Source organism: Dromiciops gliroides, chromosome 4 (genome assembly GCF_019393635.1).
Source record: "Dromiciops gliroides isolate mDroGli1 chromosome 4, mDroGli1.pri, whole genome shotgun sequence".
NCBI classification, from domain to species: domain Eukaryota; kingdom Metazoa; phylum Chordata; class Mammalia; order Microbiotheria; family Microbiotheriidae; genus Dromiciops; species Dromiciops gliroides.
The window spans coordinates 408,164,004-408,184,746 of NC_057864.1; the positions used below are offsets into that span (position 1 = coordinate 408,164,004).

At 37.3% G+C, this 20,743-nt stretch overlaps 1 protein-coding gene across 1 annotated transcript in view; it reads right to left on the reverse strand.

Annotated features, from left to right (window-relative positions):
- The window catches only part of C4H6orf118 (chromosome 4 C6orf118 homolog), an 84,605-nt gene that overhangs the window by 27,884 nt on the left and 35,978 nt on the right, over positions 1 to 20,743 (reverse strand). The window contains exons 4-5 of the mRNA XM_043963683.1: positions 20,225 to 20,284; positions 6,194 to 6,318 (exon numbers count right to left, since the gene is read on the reverse strand). Coding sequence (XP_043819618.1) covers positions 6,194 to 6,318; positions 20,225 to 20,284 — 185 coding nt within the window. The remainder of the gene's footprint in view (positions 1 to 6,193; positions 6,319 to 20,224; positions 20,285 to 20,743) is intronic.

Below are 20,743 nucleotides of genomic sequence, written 5' to 3' on the forward strand. Positions count from 1 at the left end.
TATAAGACCCTAGAGAGTCATAAAAAGGTAAACAGGAAAAAGAACTTATGAGGGATGTTAAAAGGTTAAACTGTTTACATTCCTACATGGGAAGATGATACTTCTAACTCTTCTAACTCATAAGAACTTTCTGAGTATTAGGGCACCTGAAAGGAATAAATTTGGATAGAGGACATAAGTGAGAATTGATTATGATGGGATGATATCTGTAAAGCAATTATTGTTTGTTTATCTTTTTTGTGGGGCAATAAGGGTTGGCAGGCATGCCCAGGGTTGCACAGTTGGGGAGTGTCTTATGTCTGAGGCCGGATTGGGGTTCAGGTCCTCTTGGGTCCAAGGTGGGTGCTTTATCTACTGTGTCACCTAGCTGCCCCATGAGGACATCTTTAAAGTAAAATTAAGGGGTGAGAGGATTTCACTGGAAGAAAGGGAAAGGGAGAGGTAGAATATGGCAAAGTATCTCACATAAAAGAAGCAAGAAAAAGCTTATGGAGTGGAGGGGAAGATGGGAGAGGAGCTGGGGAGTGAAGGAGCCTTACTCTCTTCAGAATTGACTCAAAGAGGGAATAACATACACACTCAAGTAGATAAAGTAATATATCTTGCCCTGCGGGGAAGTGGGAGGGAAAGGGGATAAGAGAGGAGAGGTGGAGGAAGGGAAAGCAAGATTGGGGGAGAGGCAGTCAGAAGCAAAACACTTTTGAGGAGGGATAGGATAAAAGAAGATTAAAAATAGAATAAATATCATGGGGAGTGAATAGGATGGAGGGAAACATAGCAATAGTAACTGGGGAAAAATTTGAAGCAGAGGTAAGAGCAATGTAAGATTGATGATGATTGTGGTGATGATACCTATTTTGCTGTACTATTGTGAATAAAATTCTTTATCAGGTATAAGGTACTATATAAATGTTAGCTAATATTGTTGCAATAATCAACCTTGTGGATGTTTTATAAGGAAATCTCCCTTCAAAGTGCTATATAAATGTAGTTTACTATTAAAAAAAAAAAAAGATGAGCAGGATGCTATCAGAAAAACCTGGAAAGACTTACATGAGCTGATGCAAAGCGAAATGTAGTGTATAAAAATAACAGCAATATTGTAAGATGATCTGCTGCAAAAGACTTAGTTATTTTCAGCAATGCAATGATCCAAGACAACTCTGAAGGATTTATGAAAAGTGCAATCCATCTACAGAGAAAGAACTGATGGTACCTGAATACAGATGGAAGTATATTTTGTTACTGTTGTTAGTTCCTTTTTCTAAAGGTTTTTTGACTGCTATGTTTTGCATGACTTCACATGTATTACTTATATTGAATGGCTTGAATTCTTAAGGAGGGGATAAGGAGGAAGGAAGAGATTTTGGAACACAATATTACAACTTGTTTTTACATGTAAGATGGGGGAAATTCTTAATTAATTAATTAATTAATTAATTAATTAATTTTTAAATATTCATTTAAGAAATTGGGAATATTTAACATTGAGAAAAGACAAATGGGACATAATATATATATATATATATATATATATATTCAAGTATTTGAAGCACTGTCATACACAATAGTTATTAGACTTTTTCTGCTTGATCTTAGAAGGCAGAACTAGAAACAATGGTGTAAATTTAAGCTTGCTGGGAGGAAAAACTTTTTAACATTTAGAGCTACCCAAAAGTCAAGTGGGTTACTTTAAGAGGTAATGGAGGGGGCAGCTAGGTGGTGCAGTAGATAAAGTACCAGCCCTGGATTCAAGAGGACCTGAGTTCAAATTCAACCTCAGACACTTGACACTTACTAGCTGTGTGACCCTGGGCAAGTCACTTAACCCCCATTGCCCCGCAAAAACAAAACAAAAACAAAAAAAGAGGTAATGGGGTCCCTCCTCACTAGAGGTCAATATATTGTAATGGGGATTCTTGATCAGGAATGAGTTAAGTATATTAGCCTCTGTTGTCCTTTAGAAGCATGATATTCTGTGGAATATTTATTGAGATCCTCCTTTGCATAAAGCACAGCAGTAAATGAATATAGCAATCTCCTGTTTGATAAATCCAAAGACTCTAGCCTCCAGGATAAGAACTTACTATTTGACAAAAACTTCTAGGAAAACTGGAAAATAGTATGGCAGAAACTATGCATAGATCAACATCTTACACCATACACCAAATTAAAGTCCAAATGGGTATAAGATCTAGACATAAAGGGTGATACCATAAGTAAATTAGAAAAGGAAGAAATAGTTTAGTTGTCAGAACTGTAGGGAGGGGAAGAATTTATGACCAAAGATGAAATAGAGAACTTTAGGAAATGCAGAGTGAATCATTTTGACTACATTAAATTAAAAAGGTTTTGTAGAAAGAAAGCCAATGAAAATAAGATTAGAAGGAAAGCAGAAAGCAGTATTTCAGATAAAGGCTTCATATCCAAAATATATAGAGAACTGAATCAAATATATAAAAATACAAGTCATTCCCCAATTGAGAAATTGTCAAAGGATATGAACACCCAGTTATCAGATGATGAAATTAAAACTATCTACAGTCATACGAAAAAAATGTTCTCAATCACTACTGATTAGAGAAATGCAAATTAAAATTACTTTGAGGTACCATCTCACACTTAACCAATTGGCTAATATGACAAAAAAGGAAAATGATAAATGTTGGAGAAGGTGTGGGAAAATTGGAACAATAATTCTCTGTTGGTGGAGCTGTGAACTGATTCAATCATTCTGGAGAGCAATTTGGAATTTTGTGCAAAAGGCTTTAAAACTGTGCATACCTTTTGACCCAGAAATATGACTATCACTAGGTCTATATTCCAAAGAGATCATGAGAAAGGGAAAAGAACCCACATATACAAATATATTTATAGCTGCTCTTTTTGTGGTAGCAAAGAATTGGAAATGGAGGGGATGCCCATCAATTGAGGAATGACTAAGCAAGTTGTGACATATGAATGTAATAGAGCACTATTGTGCTGTAAGAAATAAGCAGATGGATTTCAGAAATACCTAGAAAAAACTTACATGAATTGATGCTGAGTAAAATAAGCAGAACCAAGAGATACACAGTATCAACAACATTTTGTGATGATCAACTGTGATAGATTTAACTCTTCTCGGCAATACAGTGATCCAAGACAACACCAAAAGACTTATGGTGGAAAATGTTCTCCACATTTAAAAAAAAAAAAAAGCTATGGAGTCTGAATGCAGACTAAAGCATGCTATTTTCACTTTTCTTGTTGCTTTTTTTGTTATTGCTCTTGTTTATTCTTGTGTTTTTTCCTTTTGTTCTGATTAATATGGAAATGTTTAACATGATTGTAATGTATAACCTATATCAAATTGCTTACTGGCCTCAGGAGACGGGAGGGAAGGGAGAGTGGGAGAAAAATTTGAAGTTCAAAAAATACCTTTACATGTAATTGAGAAAAATATATTTTTTAAAAAACAAAAAGCAAAAGTGCTGTGTGAGAAAGATGGGTAAGAAATAGTCCCTACCTTCAAAGGGTTTACAGCTTGGAAGTTGGTGGAAAGGGCTGAAGATAACTCTGTTTGCTCAATAACTAACACAGTGATTTGCACATAGTAGGTATCTAATAAATACTTGCTAAGTTGAATAAATTCACTAAAAAGATATACTTTGGACTAGGTAGGCATTACTAAATGCCTTAACAGCATATCAAAAAATTGTTAGGCGGATGCAAAAGACGGTGAAATCACAACTAGGGATCATGGTAGGCATCATGAAGATTAGGCTGGCCTCTAATGGGAAAATATGCAGGAAAGGGCATCTCAAGGAAGAGAAGCAGAAGGAGGAAAGAATCAGATGTGGGGGGAAAATCCTAGAACATGTATGGAAAATAGTGAGTCTTCAGTTGTCTGAAATATAGGTTCCATAAGTAGAATTGTAAGAAGAAGGCTAAATAGGCAGGTTGATCCTAGTATCAGAGACACTCAAAATGGGAGTTTAGACTTCATTTTATGGGTAAAGGAAACTTTAAAGGTTTTTGAGCAGGAGAGTAATATAGTATTGATTGATAATACCTTATAGTTTAACATAAACATAGGCCAGTAGAATGTAAGGTCATCGAGAACAGGAACTCTTTTGCCCTGATCATTTTAATTTTTTTTTATGTTCAATACCTACCACATTACCTTGAACATGAAAGTTTTTCTTAAAGGGAGAATTCAATTTAAAAGAAAAAAATCTTTATTTAGTACTTACTATAGGTAAGACACTCTGCTAGTATAGAACAGCTAATAAAAAATTTTTAAATCTCTTGCTTTCAAGAAGCTTATATTCTCCTGGGAAATACAACAGGCACATAAATAAGTAAAAAACAAACAAAAAACCCATTGTTTGAGAAGTACTAACAGTTTGACGAATTAGAAAAGGTTCATATAAGAGTTGGCTTATAAACTGGTAGTTGAAAGAAGCCCTAGGGGGCAGCTAGGTGGCACAGTTGATAGAGCACTGGCCCTGGATTCAGGAGGACCTGAGTTCAAATCCAGCCTCAGATACTTGACACTTACTAGCTCTGTGACCCTGGGCAAGTCACTTAACCCCAACCGCCTCACCAAAAAAAAAAGAAAGAAGCCCTAGATTCTAAGAGGAAGACTGTTGAGGAAGTATTTTCCAGTCATTTTTTAAAAATTCCTCAGTGCTTAGGACAGGATCTGGCATATAGTAAGCATGTAATTAATGATTATTGATTACTTGAATGAGGACAGTCTGTGGAAAGGCTTTGGAAGCAGGACATGGAATGGCAAGTTTGAGAATAGCTATTAAGCTGGAATAGGTAAGATGTAGATTGTATAAAATAAATCTGGAAAGCTAGCCTTATCTGAGAAGTTTGCATTTTATCCTAGAGGCAAAAAGGACTACTGAAGGCCTTTGAACAGGAAAGTGCCTGTGTTTTAGGAAGATTATTTTGACTCTGGGAGGATGGGTTGGACAGGGAAGATCCTAGAGGTAATAAGAAAAACTAGTGGACCACCACAATATTCTAGGCAAGAGGATATATATGTCTGAACTGGAATCATAGCCATGTGAATGGAGAGGAAGGGACAGATGTGGAAAATTTACAAGATCTTTTAAAAAGTCTGTCTTATAGTTAGAGATAGATAATTAGTCCATAGTGATTTTCAAATGTAAGACTGACTAAAGTTTAATAAACACTATCGAGTCTTATTATGGCAGAAAACCCATTACTCTTAATTTCCTTACCTTTCTATAAAATCAGTAACACTCTAGCCCTCTCCTTTGCCAAAGAAAATGGGTTGAATTTATATGATTTTGTAAAAGACTTTTTTGTTTGTTTTAATGGGGGCATCTCCATTTATATTGGATACAACATAAGAAAGAACCACAGTATCCTTTGGTATCAGCTTACACAAACAGTAACCTTTCAACAAAGACCTGAAAGGTACCATCACCTATGTCCCCATAGAGAATGCAACTAAGGTACCAACTGAGTCTTCCCCTGAATCTGGATCTAGTGATTACCCAGTGAAATGACTGGAGTGATGCCACCTGCTGGAGAGTTACTGTAGGAAAGCTCTGCCATGAGGAGAAGGTGTCTGAGGGCAAGCCATGCAGCTTTTCCTTGGCGTCAGGAAGTGACATTTATTCATGGGTACTGTCTAAAAAACCTACCAGCCAATTAGCTTGGAGCTGTATGTGTGTGTTTGTGTGTGTGTGTGTATGGGATGTCCCCAGTTTCACAGGAGGCTTGTGGGAGGAAGAAGGGGCAAGGCTGGCTTTCTCACTCTTTTTCGTCAGGACTCTCATGGAGAGTGGAGCAGAAACGTGGGCTTCCTGAGATAGATAGCTGAATCTAGGCCTCTTTCTCTCTCTTCACCAAATTCTTATTCTCCTTAATAAATGCTTAAAAGTCTAACTCTTGCTAAAGCTTATAATTTATTGGAGACCACTCATTAGATATTGTAGACAGACTAGCTAGAATTTTAGCCCCTTACATCAGACTGAGCTCCCAATATTAAGAGGAAGCACAAGTTATATGAGTAATGGCTTGGTGAAGAGGCCACAGGAATTTAATAACAGAGTTGATAAAAGCATGTAGAACATTAAAGATCTGCAGATTTGAATTTAATCATGCCAAATATGTTTTAAAAAACAGTAAGTTATGTAAAGAATAAAATGTTAAATATTATGACACTCACTCTTCATTTTTCTCTAAAGCTTCTTTGGCTACCTTTATAAGCCTCTTGACTTCATTTCTGGCTTCTTCTATGTCTGAAGTCATCACAGTTCTCTTTTCTATTCCCTTTACTTGAGCCATCAAAGTCTTTCAGTGTAATCATACACAGGAGTAAAATGAGAAACAAGAGTACATGAGAAATTGCATGATAATTAAATTTCATTCTTTATCCAATATGTGTTATGGCCTTTCTAAAATCCTAGTGCCAGATGCTTACTGGGACATTTAGAGGTAGGAAACTTTTTATTAAAACGTTAGCTGTAATGGAAAGGATTTTTAGTAAGGGGACTCAGATTAAAATTCCAGCTATGAAATATGGTACCTAAGTGACCTTGAGCAAGTCATTTAATTTCAGTTAAAGAGGAATCAGTTTTCTCGTCTGTGAAATGATGAAGTTTGGACTAGATGAACTCTGAGTCCTCTTCCACCTCTAAACCTAGGAGCCTATGAATGGTTTTCTTCCAGAGACTTTTATGGTTGTGATTTTTTTTCCTAAAAAATATTAGAAAAATCTGAATATTTTGCATTCTTTTTTTTACATTTATGAATGAAATAATTGAGATAAAAGGTGTTCTTTGACTTCTCAGACTTGGGCATTCCCAGATAATTTTGAAAAGTTATAGAAGCTTTGATTTGTTTTGTTTTTCACACGAAACAATGAACAGTGTTGCATCATTCCCATACATTAAGGACAAGCAGTATATAACATGCCTCTGACCCTAGGGAACACTGAAAATGAAATAAATATTCTGTGCCTTTTTTGATAGTAAAAAATGATCATGGTGATTTGAATTCAGAGAATAGATCAAATAGACAAGCTTTATTGTTGTTATAAGCCATGGCAGGGAATGATAAGTTGATTGACAGGTTTCCTTCATCAGTTAAGAGCTATCTGAATAGTTATAGATGGAGAGGTAAGAGACCTGTCTCCTGGTCTTAAAGGGAAAAGAGTAAGGCAACTTGATCAGTTAGTCAGCTGATAAACATTTAAGTGCCAACTAAGTGCCAGGCACCTGCTAAGAAACAGGGATACAAAGAAAGATAATTCATACTCTCAGGGAGGAGAAAATATGCAAACAAGTATGTACAAATGAGTTATATATAGGCCAATTGGAGATAATCAATAAAGGGAAGAAACTAGAATTAAAAGGACTAGCATGGCATGGGAATAGGTGAGGAACAGAAACTTGGCCATTTTATTTCTCTTAATTTTATTTGTTTGTTTTGCAGGGCAATGAGGGTTAAGTGACTTGCTCAGGGTCACACAGCTAGTAAGTGTCAAGGTTCTGAGGTCGGATTTAAACTCAGGTCCTCCTGAATCCAGGGCCAGTGCTTTATCCACTGCATCACCTAGCTGCCCCTCAACGTGGCCATTTTGAATTTGGAGTGAGTTTTGCCAAAAGAAAGTAGATACAGGGCCTCTCTCTTATTACCTCCATATTTCTTTGCTTGTTGAGCCTAACCCTTTCCAGAGGCTGGCCAAGAAAGTATATTTGATGAGTTACAGAGCTTCAATAGAAAAGAACCTTTTCAGAAACCAGGAGGAAGCATATTAAAATGCATCAATTTGAATCATGCAAGACCACTCAACAATGATAAGAATGTTTAAAAAATGAATAATATCTGATATACAACATTTAATTTGCACTCAAAATAGTATATCGTGCACAGATATACACTTTACTTCATGAGAAACTTGAATAAATATGAGATATTTAAAGAGATCACTGACTTTAAATATTGTTATGATGTTAAAATTAAATTCTACAATAAAAATTCAATATATCAATGCATTACTAAAAAAAGTGATCATTATATGAGGATAGAGATAGGGACCAAACAACTAAGTAGTGCAGTAGATAGAGTACATGCCTGGAATCAGGAAGACTTGAGTTCAAATGTGGCCTCGGACACTTACTAGCTATGTGATCTTGGGAAAGTCACTTAAATGTGTGCCTCAATATCTTCATAGGTAAAATGAGCTGGAGAGGGAAATGGCGAACCACTCCATTTTCTTTGCTACAAAAACTCTAAATGCAATCACAAAGAGTGCGACAGGACTGAAATGACTAAAGAGGGACAAGGTCTAGACCTGGAATGTCATTGGTGTGAGGATACCCCCTGGGTAAGGAAACTCCCTCTAGCAATGCAGGTAGAGACCTTGTTTGTTATTTATGATCGTAGAGCGCCACCTAGAGCACTGAGAGGTATAAATGACTTGCAGAGGGTTCCACAGCAATTATGTGTCACGGAGATAGGATCTGAACCCAAGTTCTCCTTGCTTCAAGGACAGTTCTCTATCTACTGAACCACACTGTCTAACTGTAATATAACTAAGGTAGCCATAATCTACGTGATAATCCCTCAAATAGTTCATAGGATCATAGATTTATAAATTTTGGTACAGCCAAAAGATACACTGGATGGAGTATTGGACCTGGAATTAAGAACCACTGAGTTCAAATATGGCATCAAACATTCACTAGCTATGTGATCCTAATCAAGTAATTTAACTTCTACCTTCCTCCTTCAGTTGCCTCATGTGTAGAAAGGGTATAAATATATCACTTACCTCTAAGAGTTTTTTTAAGGATAAAATGAGATAGCATTTGCAAAGCAATTTTCCAACCTTAAATGGCTATATAAATACTAGCTATTATTATTTTGAGCTCAGAGAGATACTAGAGCCCATCTAATCCAATACTTTCATTTTACAGATAAGGAAACTGAGGACTGAATAGGTGGAGTGTCTTTCCACATTTACATTGTTAGTAAGTGGCAGAATGGGGGTAACTCAGATTCTCTGACTCCAAATGCAGTCTTCTTAATAAGTTTTTGTTTGTTTGAGCTTTTAAAATTTGTTTGCTTCAAAGAAGTTCTAGAACAGATGGGAATAGAAGCACTGAAGATTATACCAGTTGGAAATTGAAGACAGAAATCATTAAAATATTTGTTCTGCTGGCTTATAATGCAAGTGACACAGTAGCAGTCAAGCATATCATAAAGGATGTAACAGGCCTACCCATTAGGTCTGTGTGCATACCATGGCTTCAAACTGCTTTTTAACGGCATCGTAAATTTGGACAGTCAGTGAAAGTCTACAGAAGGACAAAAGGAGTTGTAAAACACGTCAAAGGTACCAGGAATCATAGAGTCTCAGAGTTGGAAAGGGCTTCAAAGGCCAGATTGTTCAACTGATCCCTGAAAAAGAATCCTCTCTGAATCTGTGCTGACCCTGTGACTTCTCTGCAGAATCTGACACTTAACAACCACACTTATTCTGGCTTCTCTCTCTTCTTTGGATGTGTGTGCCATGGCTCTCTTCTGGTACTCCTACTAACACACCTTTTCAGTTTCCTCTGCTGCTGGAACATCATAGTCCTGACCCCTAACTGGGTATAGCTCAATGTCCTATCCTGCGATAACTTCTCTTCCATCTTCACACCCTTTCCAGGTTATTTCCATCACCTCCAAACAGATAACTCCCAAGTTTCTGTCTATGTCTGTCATCTCTCTCCTGAATCACAATACAAAGAACCAACTGCTCATTGAATATTTCAAACAGAATGTCCTACATGGGTTTTAAACTCAACAAATGTCCAAAAATAGAACTTATTACATTTCCTTTGCCCCATCCCTCTACTTCCCTATTTCTGCCAAGAACACCTCACTACTCCCACTAACACTGGCTTGCCACCTCATCATCCTCCTTGTTGCTGATCTACCACTCAGCTAACACATCCAATTACTTAATAGGTCTTGTCAATTTAAGCTCCACAATATCTCTCCTATCCATTGCCCTCCCTCTACTCATAGGACCAACACCCTCATTTGTACCCTCGTCATTTTTCTTTCACATTATTGTAATAGCTGCCTTAATGTTCTGCCTCAATGTCTTTCCCTACTTCTATCCATCCATCCTCCACCTAGCTGTCAAAGTGGTTTTCCTCAAGTATACATGTGATTACATCACTCAATAAACTTTAGCGGCTTCCCATTATAGTATCTCTAGGACTGGATACAAATACCAGTTTGGCAACTAAAATCCTTCCCAGTGTAGGCTTGAATCACATTACTCCCCTTAAACACTGTATGATCCAATAGAACTGTCTTCTTTTTTTTCCCTCATATGTGACTCCATTCACCATCTCCCTGACTTTGCATAGGCTATCTCCATTCTCAGAATGTACCCCCTTCTCCTCAGCTGTAATTCTTGGATTCTGGTTTCCTTCAAAGTTCAATTCAATAAACACCTACACGAGGTGTTTTGTGATCTCTCCAGCCGCTAGTGGTTCCCCTCCAAAAATATATATTGACTTAATATACAGCTATTTCTTTACATGTTGTCTCCTTCAATAGAGTGTAAAGTTTTTGAGGGCAGGGATTATTTCTTTTTTTTTTTATCCCTAGTACCAAGTACAGTGCCTGGAATATAACAAGTATTTAATAAATGTTTGTTGATTAATTGATTGAAGTTATTATTCATACTCTACTTAATGACCTTCAGTGAAGGGGAACCTGCTGCTAACTCTTGAGCAGACCCATTCCAAATTTTTGTTATTGTTCAGTCATTTTTTAGTTGTGTCAAACTTTTCATGTCTCCATTCGGGGTTTTCTTGGCAAAGATACTGGATTGGTTTGCTATTTCCTTCTCCAGCTCATTTCACAGATGAGGAAACTGAGGCAAACAGGGTTAAGTGACTTGCCCAGGGTCACACAGTAAGTTTCTGAGGGCAAGATTTGAACTCAGGAAGATGAGTCATCCTGACTCAATCCCAGGCCCAGTGCTCTATCCACCACACTACCTACCTGTCCTAAATTACAATTTTAGGTAGCTCTAATTGTCAGAAAGTATTTCCCTACATTGAGCTGAAATCTAACTGTTGGCCACTTCCACCAACTACTGGGGGTTCTGTCCTTTGATGCCAAACAGAAAAATCTAATGTCTCTTCCACATAATAGTCTGTCACATAACTGAAAGCCATTATCATGTTCTCCCTGAGTCTTCTCTTCATGAGGTAAACATTCCCCATACCAAACATTTTTGAGTGATGGTCCCCTTTGGTAGTCAGGTGAAGCCCATGGACCCCTACTCAGAATAATATTTTAAATGCATAAAACACACAAAATTACCCCAAAAGTCAATTATAATAAAATATAGTTATCAAAATATTAACACAAAAAAAGTTCACAGACCCCAGGAAGAGAAGCTCTGTTCTATACCTTCAAAAGATCCTCATATAGCATAGCCTTGGGGATCTTTACCAGCCTGATTGCCCTGTGATCACCCATCTTATTACCATAATTCCTAAAATACAGTGCCTAGAACTGAACACTGGAATGTTGCAGATGTATTCTGACCAAGAGCATAACCTCCAAGACATTATGCCTCTCTGACAACAACATAAGATTGCATAAGATTTGGCTTGGTTTCCCAGTGCATCATACTTTTGCTAGACATTGAGTTTTCATTCCACTAAAATACCAGGTCTTTCATTTGGGAAATCCTACCCTAACCTCCCCGCGCACATACCTGTGTTGTTGTTTTTTCAATCCAAATAAGTAATTTATGATTTAGCCCTATTAAAGTCGGTCTTATATGCAATCCAATGTGCTAGCTTGTGAAGCGCTTTTTGAATTCTCTGTCTTCCGGCTTGTTAGGTATCCCGCACCACAACCCCCCACCCCATACATACATGCTCTGATGTTTGCCCTTATTTGTTCAAGTCATCTAGAAAAGTGTACAAGGCCACGTACCAATTCCTGGACCACTATACAAGTGAGAACTTTCCAAATTGATATAAAACCATTAGTACCAATTACTCTTTGAATTCTTTGATTCAACTAGTTCCAAACTATCTGATTGTACTATTTTTCTTAATTCTCATTTTTCTTTATCTCTCTATTGCCTCTGACGCTGTTTTTGTTTTTTGTTTTTGGGGGGGTTTTTACAGGGCAATGAGGGTTAAGTGACTTGCCCAGGGTCACACAGCTAGTAAGTGTCAAGTGTCTGAGGCTGAATTTGAACTCAGGTTCTCCTGAATCCAAGGCCAGTGCTTTATCCATTGTGCCACCTAGCTGTCCTCCAAAAGGCTCTTTCTTTCTTTCTTTTTCTTTCTTTCTTTCTTTCTTTCTTTCTTTCTTTCTTTCTTTCTTTCTTTCTTTCTTTCTTTCTTTCTTTCTTTCTTTCTTTCTTCTTTTTTTTTTCTTTGCAGGACAATGATGGTTAAGTGACTTGCCCAAGGTCACACAGCTAGTAAGTATCAGGTGTCTGAGGACAGATTTGAACTCAAGTACTCTTGAATCCAGGGCTGGTACTTTATCCACTGTACCACCTAGCTGCCCCTTTCTCTCTAGGTTTTCAGGACAAAACTCTCCTGTTTCTCCTCCTACCTGGCTGATCCTTCTCTTTCACCTTGCAAGATCTTATTCCATATCATGCCCTCTGACCATAGGTTCTGTCTGTCTTGGGCCTTCCTCTCTCTCTCTCTCTCTCTCTCTCTCTCTCTCTCTCCATATATATATATATATATATATATATATATATATATATATATATATATATATATATATATATTTAAAATTTCCCTTGGTGATCTCATCTGTTCCCATGGATTTAATTACTATTTTTATGACAATGACTTTCAAATGGATTCTCTCTCTGCTGATCTCCAATCTTGCACCTCCAATTGGTTTTCATAAATTTCCAAATAAATGTACAGTAGACATCTTTAATTCAGTATGTCCCAAAACTGAACTCATTATCTTTTTCCCTAAACCCTGCCACACCACAACATCTCTATTACTGTTGAGAGCAATGCTATCCTCCCAGTCCCTCAGGCCCTCACAACTTAGGCCATCCTTGACCCCTCACTATCTCTCATTTTCCCCAAATCCAAGCTATTGTCAAGACATGTTAATTTCACCTTTGGGTCATCTCTCAAACATGGTGACCCCCTTTTCTCATCTGATCCTGCCATCACCCTGATACAGGGCCTCATTACCTTATGCTTGGACTCTGACTAGCTCAAATCTCACTCACTGCAATCCATCATCAATTCAGCTGTTAATGTTATTTTCCTTAAGTACTGTTTTAACCATGTCCCCTCCCTCCCTTCCCCATTTGAGAAACTCCAGAGGCTCCCGGCTGGCTCTAGTACCAAATAAAAAATCCTAGTTTAGTGTTCAAAGTCTTTCATAAACTAGCTCTTCCCTCTACTTTTTCAGTCTTACGTCTTACTCTTGGCCATATACTCTTTGATTGAGTGACATTAGCCTTCTTGCTGTTCCACAAACAAGATAGTGTTTCTCAGCTCTGGTCATTTTCTCTGGCTGTCTTCCATGTCTGGAGGGCTCTTCTTCCTACTCTCCATCTACTGGCTTCTTGGGCCTTCTTCAAGTTCCATCTAAAATCTCACCTTCTTCAGGAATCCTTTCCCAAAAGTTCTTCATTGTGCCTTCCCTATTTTTAAGTATTTCCAATTTATCCTGTTTATAGCTTAGTTGTATTTATGTGTTTGCTTATTGACTTCCCCCTTAGATTGTGAGCTCCTTGAGGATAGGGACTGTCTTTGGCCTCTTTTTTCCATCTCCAGTACTTAGCACAGTGCCTGGCACATAACAAACTTTTAATAAATTCTTTTAATAAATTAATAATTATCTAACTAATTGACTGGCATCTATCTTATCCATCATAATAACATTGCAAACTTTGTTTAAGATCTTTTCTAAAACCTTGATGAGCTATAAATAAAGCATTTTCCTGCTCTAACATCACATTAACTCTATAATGACATCTTTTGATGAAGCCATGCTACCTCTTTCTAATCACAGCTTCCCTTTCCAGATTTTAAGATGCCATCCCTTTAATAATAAAGTCTATAGCTGAAGTTAAGGTCAGAGGACTCTTGTTCAAAGACTTCATTCTCTTCTCCTTTTTGAAATATAGGACAGAATGTTCCTTTCTTCTCTCCTGTGGCATCTCTCCTTTCCTCTACATTCTTTCAAAGTTCACTGACAGTGACTGACTCAGCAATCATATTCCATAGTTCTTCCAATATTCTGGTATGTGGTCCATCTTGATCTAGTACTTTGACCTCATCAAAGTATTTGTTATGTTATTTCCTAACTAACTCAGCCAGGGTTTCAAATACTTATTAGTGGTGTTTGTTCAGTTCCTTCCAGTCCAAAGACCATTCTCCTTGTCTTCGAAATCAGGAGCAAAGTGTTAATTGTTCTCACCATCATTCATTATCATCATCTCATGCACTCTTCATGTGATGTTCCTTCCTTTGATAGTTGCCTTCTCCAAGAAGAAACAAATGGGAAAAATTCAAATAATAAAAGAGTAGCAACTGAGTTTAGTAAAAATAAAAAAAAAACTCTTTACAAACAGAAATAGTTGAGTACTTTAAACTTCCCAAAAGTTCACACTTCTGGGTCTGTTCCTGGGAACACTGTATTTACTGAGGATATTTTTTGGGTTGCACTCCAGAACTCAAAAGAGATTTCAAAGCTAATTTCTTCAATAATCATTGGTTTTAAATCAGACAGTGCAAATGTGAGACTTCCTTTCCAAATAGCCCAGATAAAAATAACCTATTTTTGAGAATTTAATTTTATCTCCACTTTACTTATTTGCAAAAAATAAGGACAATTTATGTCTGTAAGAGACTACAAGTCTCACAGATCCAAGATTCAAAAGCAGTAATGTAAGCTAGCCTTGCTACTTCATTAGACATTACAAAAACAACAAAGATTTTTATGTTAAAGAGCAAATTTCAAATGTTGCAAAATGTAGAGTTCCTTCAGATGTTTGATCCTAAAAGGCATTCTGAAATTCAACCAGAGACATTCCTTCTATAACATGATGGTAAGACCTTTATATAACATTGCCTTTCAGTCATAGGTGCTCCCCTACTTCATATTCTTCTGTTTTATATAACGTGCAGTGTTTCATTGAAAGCTTGGGTAGGAAAATTCCTTTCCAGCTCCATTTTCTATGATGTCTACTCCCGGAGAACTCTTACCCATTGGCAGATGTTTCCAAGGGCTTAATTTCCCATAAGAAAGCAAGTCCAGTGCAGAACATGTGGATGGGTAGACCTTATTATTATTAGCAGGAATTTCTGGGTTGAAGAAGAATAAAAGAGAGCCATGTGAAAAGGGCACATTAAACTAATGCCTGTGGCAAGAAAAGGGATAGCAAGTGGGCAGCATGCTTGCTTGTTGCCAAGTATAAGCTATGGGGAGCTGATAGAGGAAAAAGAAACTTCCTTCTGTGGAGAGATAGTAGAAATCAATAGATGTTGGATATGTAATCAGATTACATCAAGTTCTCCTCATTCCTCCAAGGAGATGGTTAGGCATCCTAGGATCATAGATTTAGAATTGAAAGAGAACTTAGAGGTATTCTAATTCAGTTTCCTTATTTTTACAAATTATTTGCTCAAGATTGAACAGGTATGTGTCAGAGGTAGGACTTGAACCTAGGTCCTCTGGCTCCCAGACTACCATGCATATGAGGACTACACATTATGGATACAGGAAAAAAATCTTAGTTTCTTCATCACCTCAGTTGTAAAACAGGCAGGTAATATATTTGGGGCTCATAATTTTATAGTATCTCACTCTTACTTCATAAGAAGAATGTAGTTTCTAAAGGCCAGATCTATACTGTTTAAACATTAGATTTTGCAACCTTAATTAGTCATAGAATCATCATGTATGGCACATTAAGTTTAAAAGTATAATTCAGGAGCAGCTAGGTGGTGCAGTGGATAAAGCACTGGCCCTAGATTCAGGAGGACCTGGGTTCAAATCTGGTCTCAGACACTTGACACTTACTAGCTGTGTGACCCTGGGCAAGTCACTTAACCCTCATTGTCCTGGGGGAAAAAATCAGAGGACCTATAAAAAAATTAATGCCATTTAAAAAAAATTCAAAGTGTATTATTATCTCAATGAACTATACTTTTTTCCCCTCTTAGCAGTTTTCCTAAAAATAACTGTTTGACCAGAAAAAAAAAAACTGTTTGGTTTGACTATAATATTGATTGTTCTCTGCTAAGTTTGGGGTTTTCCTTCTCATAAATTGTCCTTGATAGAAGGTTGTTTTTTTTAATATTTTTAAATATTTCAAAGGTCCATTATTTGATTGGGAAGAGGGGTATTGCTCTCTTCATGGATGTAGCCACACCTTAATTTATGAATCAGCTCCATGAGTTGCTGCAACAAAATAGTAAGTCATCACCTGGTGTCCTATATAGCACTATTAGGAATCTTTGAACTGTTGTTAGACAGATTCTCAGAAAACAGATATAAACCATGACCCCATCCTTGAAGGTTTTCAAGCTTGGAAAGACCTCCCAGAGTATGCGTTCTGCTGACATTGCCTTCAAGAATGAAAATTTACCTTCCTTCCATAATAAGGAAAACTTTAATGAAATTAAAACTGTGTTCTCAGAAGTTCTGAAAAGAGAATGCAAACTCTGACCTACCCTAACAAAGGGAAAGAGACACTTTCTAGTTTCAGTAGCTTGTTGGTGTACTTAAAAGTCAAAAAAATTAGAAAGTAAATTCAATTCAAAAATTCATAAATATCATCTGAATTACCTATACTTTTATATTAAATGGACCACACACAATTAATCCATGATCAAAGCAAGACATGAATTATGTTTCTAGGTTAACAAAGTAAACTGATCTCTTCTCATAAAGGACATTTATTTCATTATGAAAAAATGACACTGTTCTGTGGTTTTAAGGCAGGTCCAAATTATCTGGTGATAGAATACTATACAAATGTGCCTTGTGAACCACATCATGTACACAGGCCTGTTGGTTATTAGTATCAGACTATTAGAAATTGTTCCTTAGGATATGTGAGGGAGGAAATATTCATTTATTAGCTTCTGGTTAATTGACTCCTACCATAAGATAATAAGAATATGGAACTGCAGGGGGCTGCAGAGGCCATCTAATCTAATTCCACACTTTTATCAACAAGTAATCAGAGGGCCAAAGAATCTGAGTGACTGCCCAAGTTTGGTTATACCACTATCAAGCAATAGAAAGGGGATTTGAATGAATAATTGAATGGACTTACTATATACTTAATGCCGGGCATTATGCGAAAGGGTATAAATACAAACACATAAAGAAACATGGTACTTTAAGGAGTTTATATTCTAATAAGGGAAATCCACACATATTGGGTAATGGTCACTAGGGAGGAATGTTTTGATCTAGGATGTTGCAAGGCAATTGAATGACATGCCCCTTCTGGAATGATGGTGTGAATCTGACTACTGTTCCCAGAGCTAGAGGTAGAAAATCAGGTAAGGGGAGGACAAGGGCAGTAATGTATGAAGAGAGACAGAATTGGGGGTGCCTAGATATGGTGAACCCCCACTTATAGGAACATGGTGCCACAGGGCAAGAGTTGGATCACCAATTTGGAAGTGGCGGATAGAACAAGGCAGCATGGCATAAGGATGGACAGAATGCATCATGGTGGGTCTGGAGGCACCTGTATACTGAGAACTCTCACCCTCTAACTAGAGAGCAAGTGCTCCTTCTTCTATACCACACTTCCTCCTTCTAGGAAGGACTTGCTTCTCAGCTCTATCAAAGTCATGGTCCTTACCTTTATCATTTGAGCAGCACTGGCATGGGAGCATCAACTCAGAGGATCAATGAGAGCTTGGCTATGTAACCTCAACACCCCAATCTCTAAGAGCAGAAGCTTCCCTCCTCCTTCAGGGCCTAAAAACCATCACACATGAAGCCTGAGGACCCTCCACTCTGTCAAGTGAGATCCAGCAGTGTCCTTCATTCTGAACCCTGCTTCCCTTTCTATCTGGCCTTAAGATTTCCTTTATATGAGTTCAAATGCACTCATATTAAAGCCCCATTGTTTTATACATTTTGGTCTATCTGATTCTTTTTTTTTTCTTTTTTAACTCTCTATATCCCAAGACTTATAGACTAGACTAGGACAAGTTTTTAAACACTTATTTGGTCAATAATCCAATAGGGTTGGATTATTTTCCAGCACTGGAAAAAAATTGTTTTGTTTTTACTATTTTTCTTTTTTCTGTCTAATGACAAAACACTTCCCAGAGAAAGAGAGAAACTGACAGCAAATTGAATGTTTCTTAAAAGGGTTTAAAAAGGCTCTTTCAGCTATCAAACTGACCTTGGTAATCCATTAGCACCTCCCTCCTTTATCTTTCTTACTCAAATAAGATTTTTTTTTCAGACTGCCACAATGCCCCAAAGGAAATTCTCTCAGTACCTTTGCCCACCTCACCCTGGACTATCCATCTTCTCCTGTAGCCTTCTTCCCCTGGAATATCCCCTCACCAAGCTGGTCTCCTTCTTCCACTGTTAAGTTCCTCCCTGGGCCTCCGTTTTGGGGAGGGCAGCCAAATTTAATTTACCTTCTGTTTCCTCTTTCAACTTTCTGAAAAAGGTACCTTCTCACCATCTTTTTAGCTTCCTTTTGTGAGTTTTCTTTCCCCAATAGGATAGAAAATCATTGAGAGGCAGGATTCTCTTTCTGCTTTTATTTGCATTCCCAATGCTTAGCATAGTGCCTGGCACACAGTTAAGTACTTGTTGTCTTGTTGCTCTACCTTCTAGTGATATTTCAGCTCCTCATTTTCTTCTCTTAATATTTCCTAAATGAAGCCCCATGGAGAGCCAAGGTATCAAGCATGTACCTTTAGACCTGGAAGGAACATTGGCAGTGGTTGAGTTCAACACCTTCATTTTACAGGTGAGAAAACTGAGGCACAGTGAAGTTAAAATGGATTGCCATGGTTTATATAGTTAGTATCTCAGAAAGGATTTGAACCAAGTTCTTCTTCTTCTTCTTCTTCTTCTTCTTCTTCTTCTTCTTCTTCTTCTTCTTCTTCTTCTTCTTCTTCTTCTTCTTCTTCTTGTGGGGCAGTGGGGGTTAAGTGACTTGCCTAGGGTCACACAGCTAGTAAATGTCAAGTGTCTGAGGCCGAATTTGAACTCAGGTCCTCCTGAATCTAGGGCCGGTGCTTTATCCACTGCACCATCTAGCTGCCCCTGAACCAAGTTCTTCTTAATTCCAAATCCAGTACCCTATCCTCCACCCTAAACTATCTTATCAGTCCATGGGCATGTGGTATCAAAGATGAACTAGACTGGCTCTTAACAAAGCCCTTAGGAGTCAAATGTTGAGGAGTGATAAGCTCTGAGAGCTGTCAAGCACTACTTGTTCACCAGCATAAAATGTGTCTTTATTAACAAGCATTTGTCAGGAGAACATTGTGGGTAAAGAAAGATGCTACATTTCTATAATCCTTTGTCATTTCTTTGAAGTAGCTCTCCTTGCCTTTACTTACACTGAAACACATGTTGAAATTATCTTGAAATTGAAAGTATAGTTGAAATCTGACTCAAGTTTAGTATTTCTATGAATTGGAGGATTATGCTAAGAGGGAGATAAAAATGAAATGTCACCTCAGGTCATTTATATGTCAGATATTTCTATTTTCTTAGCTTACCAATTCAAACTACTTGGGGGAATGCCACTCTGAGTGAGCAAAAACTTTAACAAGTGATGCTTTTTAATTTACTTTTGAGTTCAACAATCCCAAGAAATAACTGCAAGCAGTGTTGGAAAGTAGACATCAGTGTCCTGCTGCAATGCATTTGTAATCTCTATTTGTACTTTGTGCATGAAAGAATTGCGTGAAAATGACTGCCAAAGTGTTCAAAAGAAAGCTCCTACCTTAAAAAGGAAGACCTTCCTTTCTACACTATTGTTTATTACATTAACTTGTTTGGCAAACTTTCTCATAGCACAAGCTCAATCTTGAACTAAGCATTGAAGATCCCCAAATAGTGATGCTCACAGGGGGCTTTCTTGACTATGATGGAGGAATGATTCATGAACCACATGGTTCACCTGAACACTTAAACATCCTATTTTAAGACTTTCATGAGTAAGTATTACCTTGTATTGTGTGGATGCCTGGGAATCCAGAAGAATTGCCATGTAGAGTTCATATTCATTCTAAGTCAACAAAAAGCATTGAAAAGTGTTATGAGACAAGAGGAGACAATATGCAACTAAACAGAGATGAAGATAGTCCTTTCAGACAATTTTCTAACATTGTAAAAATCTCTTGGCAAGGATTTCTATTCACAATAAATTGTGTTTTAGGCTATGACCTATTGGTAAACATCTCATTTTCTTATTTGGGTAAATTAAAACAATCATTGTCCCTGAAAAACATTTCGACAATGTCAATTTTCAGTGTTCAATGATCTAGTACTTCATAGTATCAAGACTATATGACTTGATAGATGCCTCATATAATAACTTTGTATCACAAGACCAAAGCCAATGTATTTGGTTTGCAGCATGCCATCAAAGGAAAAGCATTTTAAAACCTAGGACTTTCTGCATTGAGCATCCTGCTGCCACTTTGGATTCAAAAGGGACCTTTTCATTCTAACTCAACATCAGCAA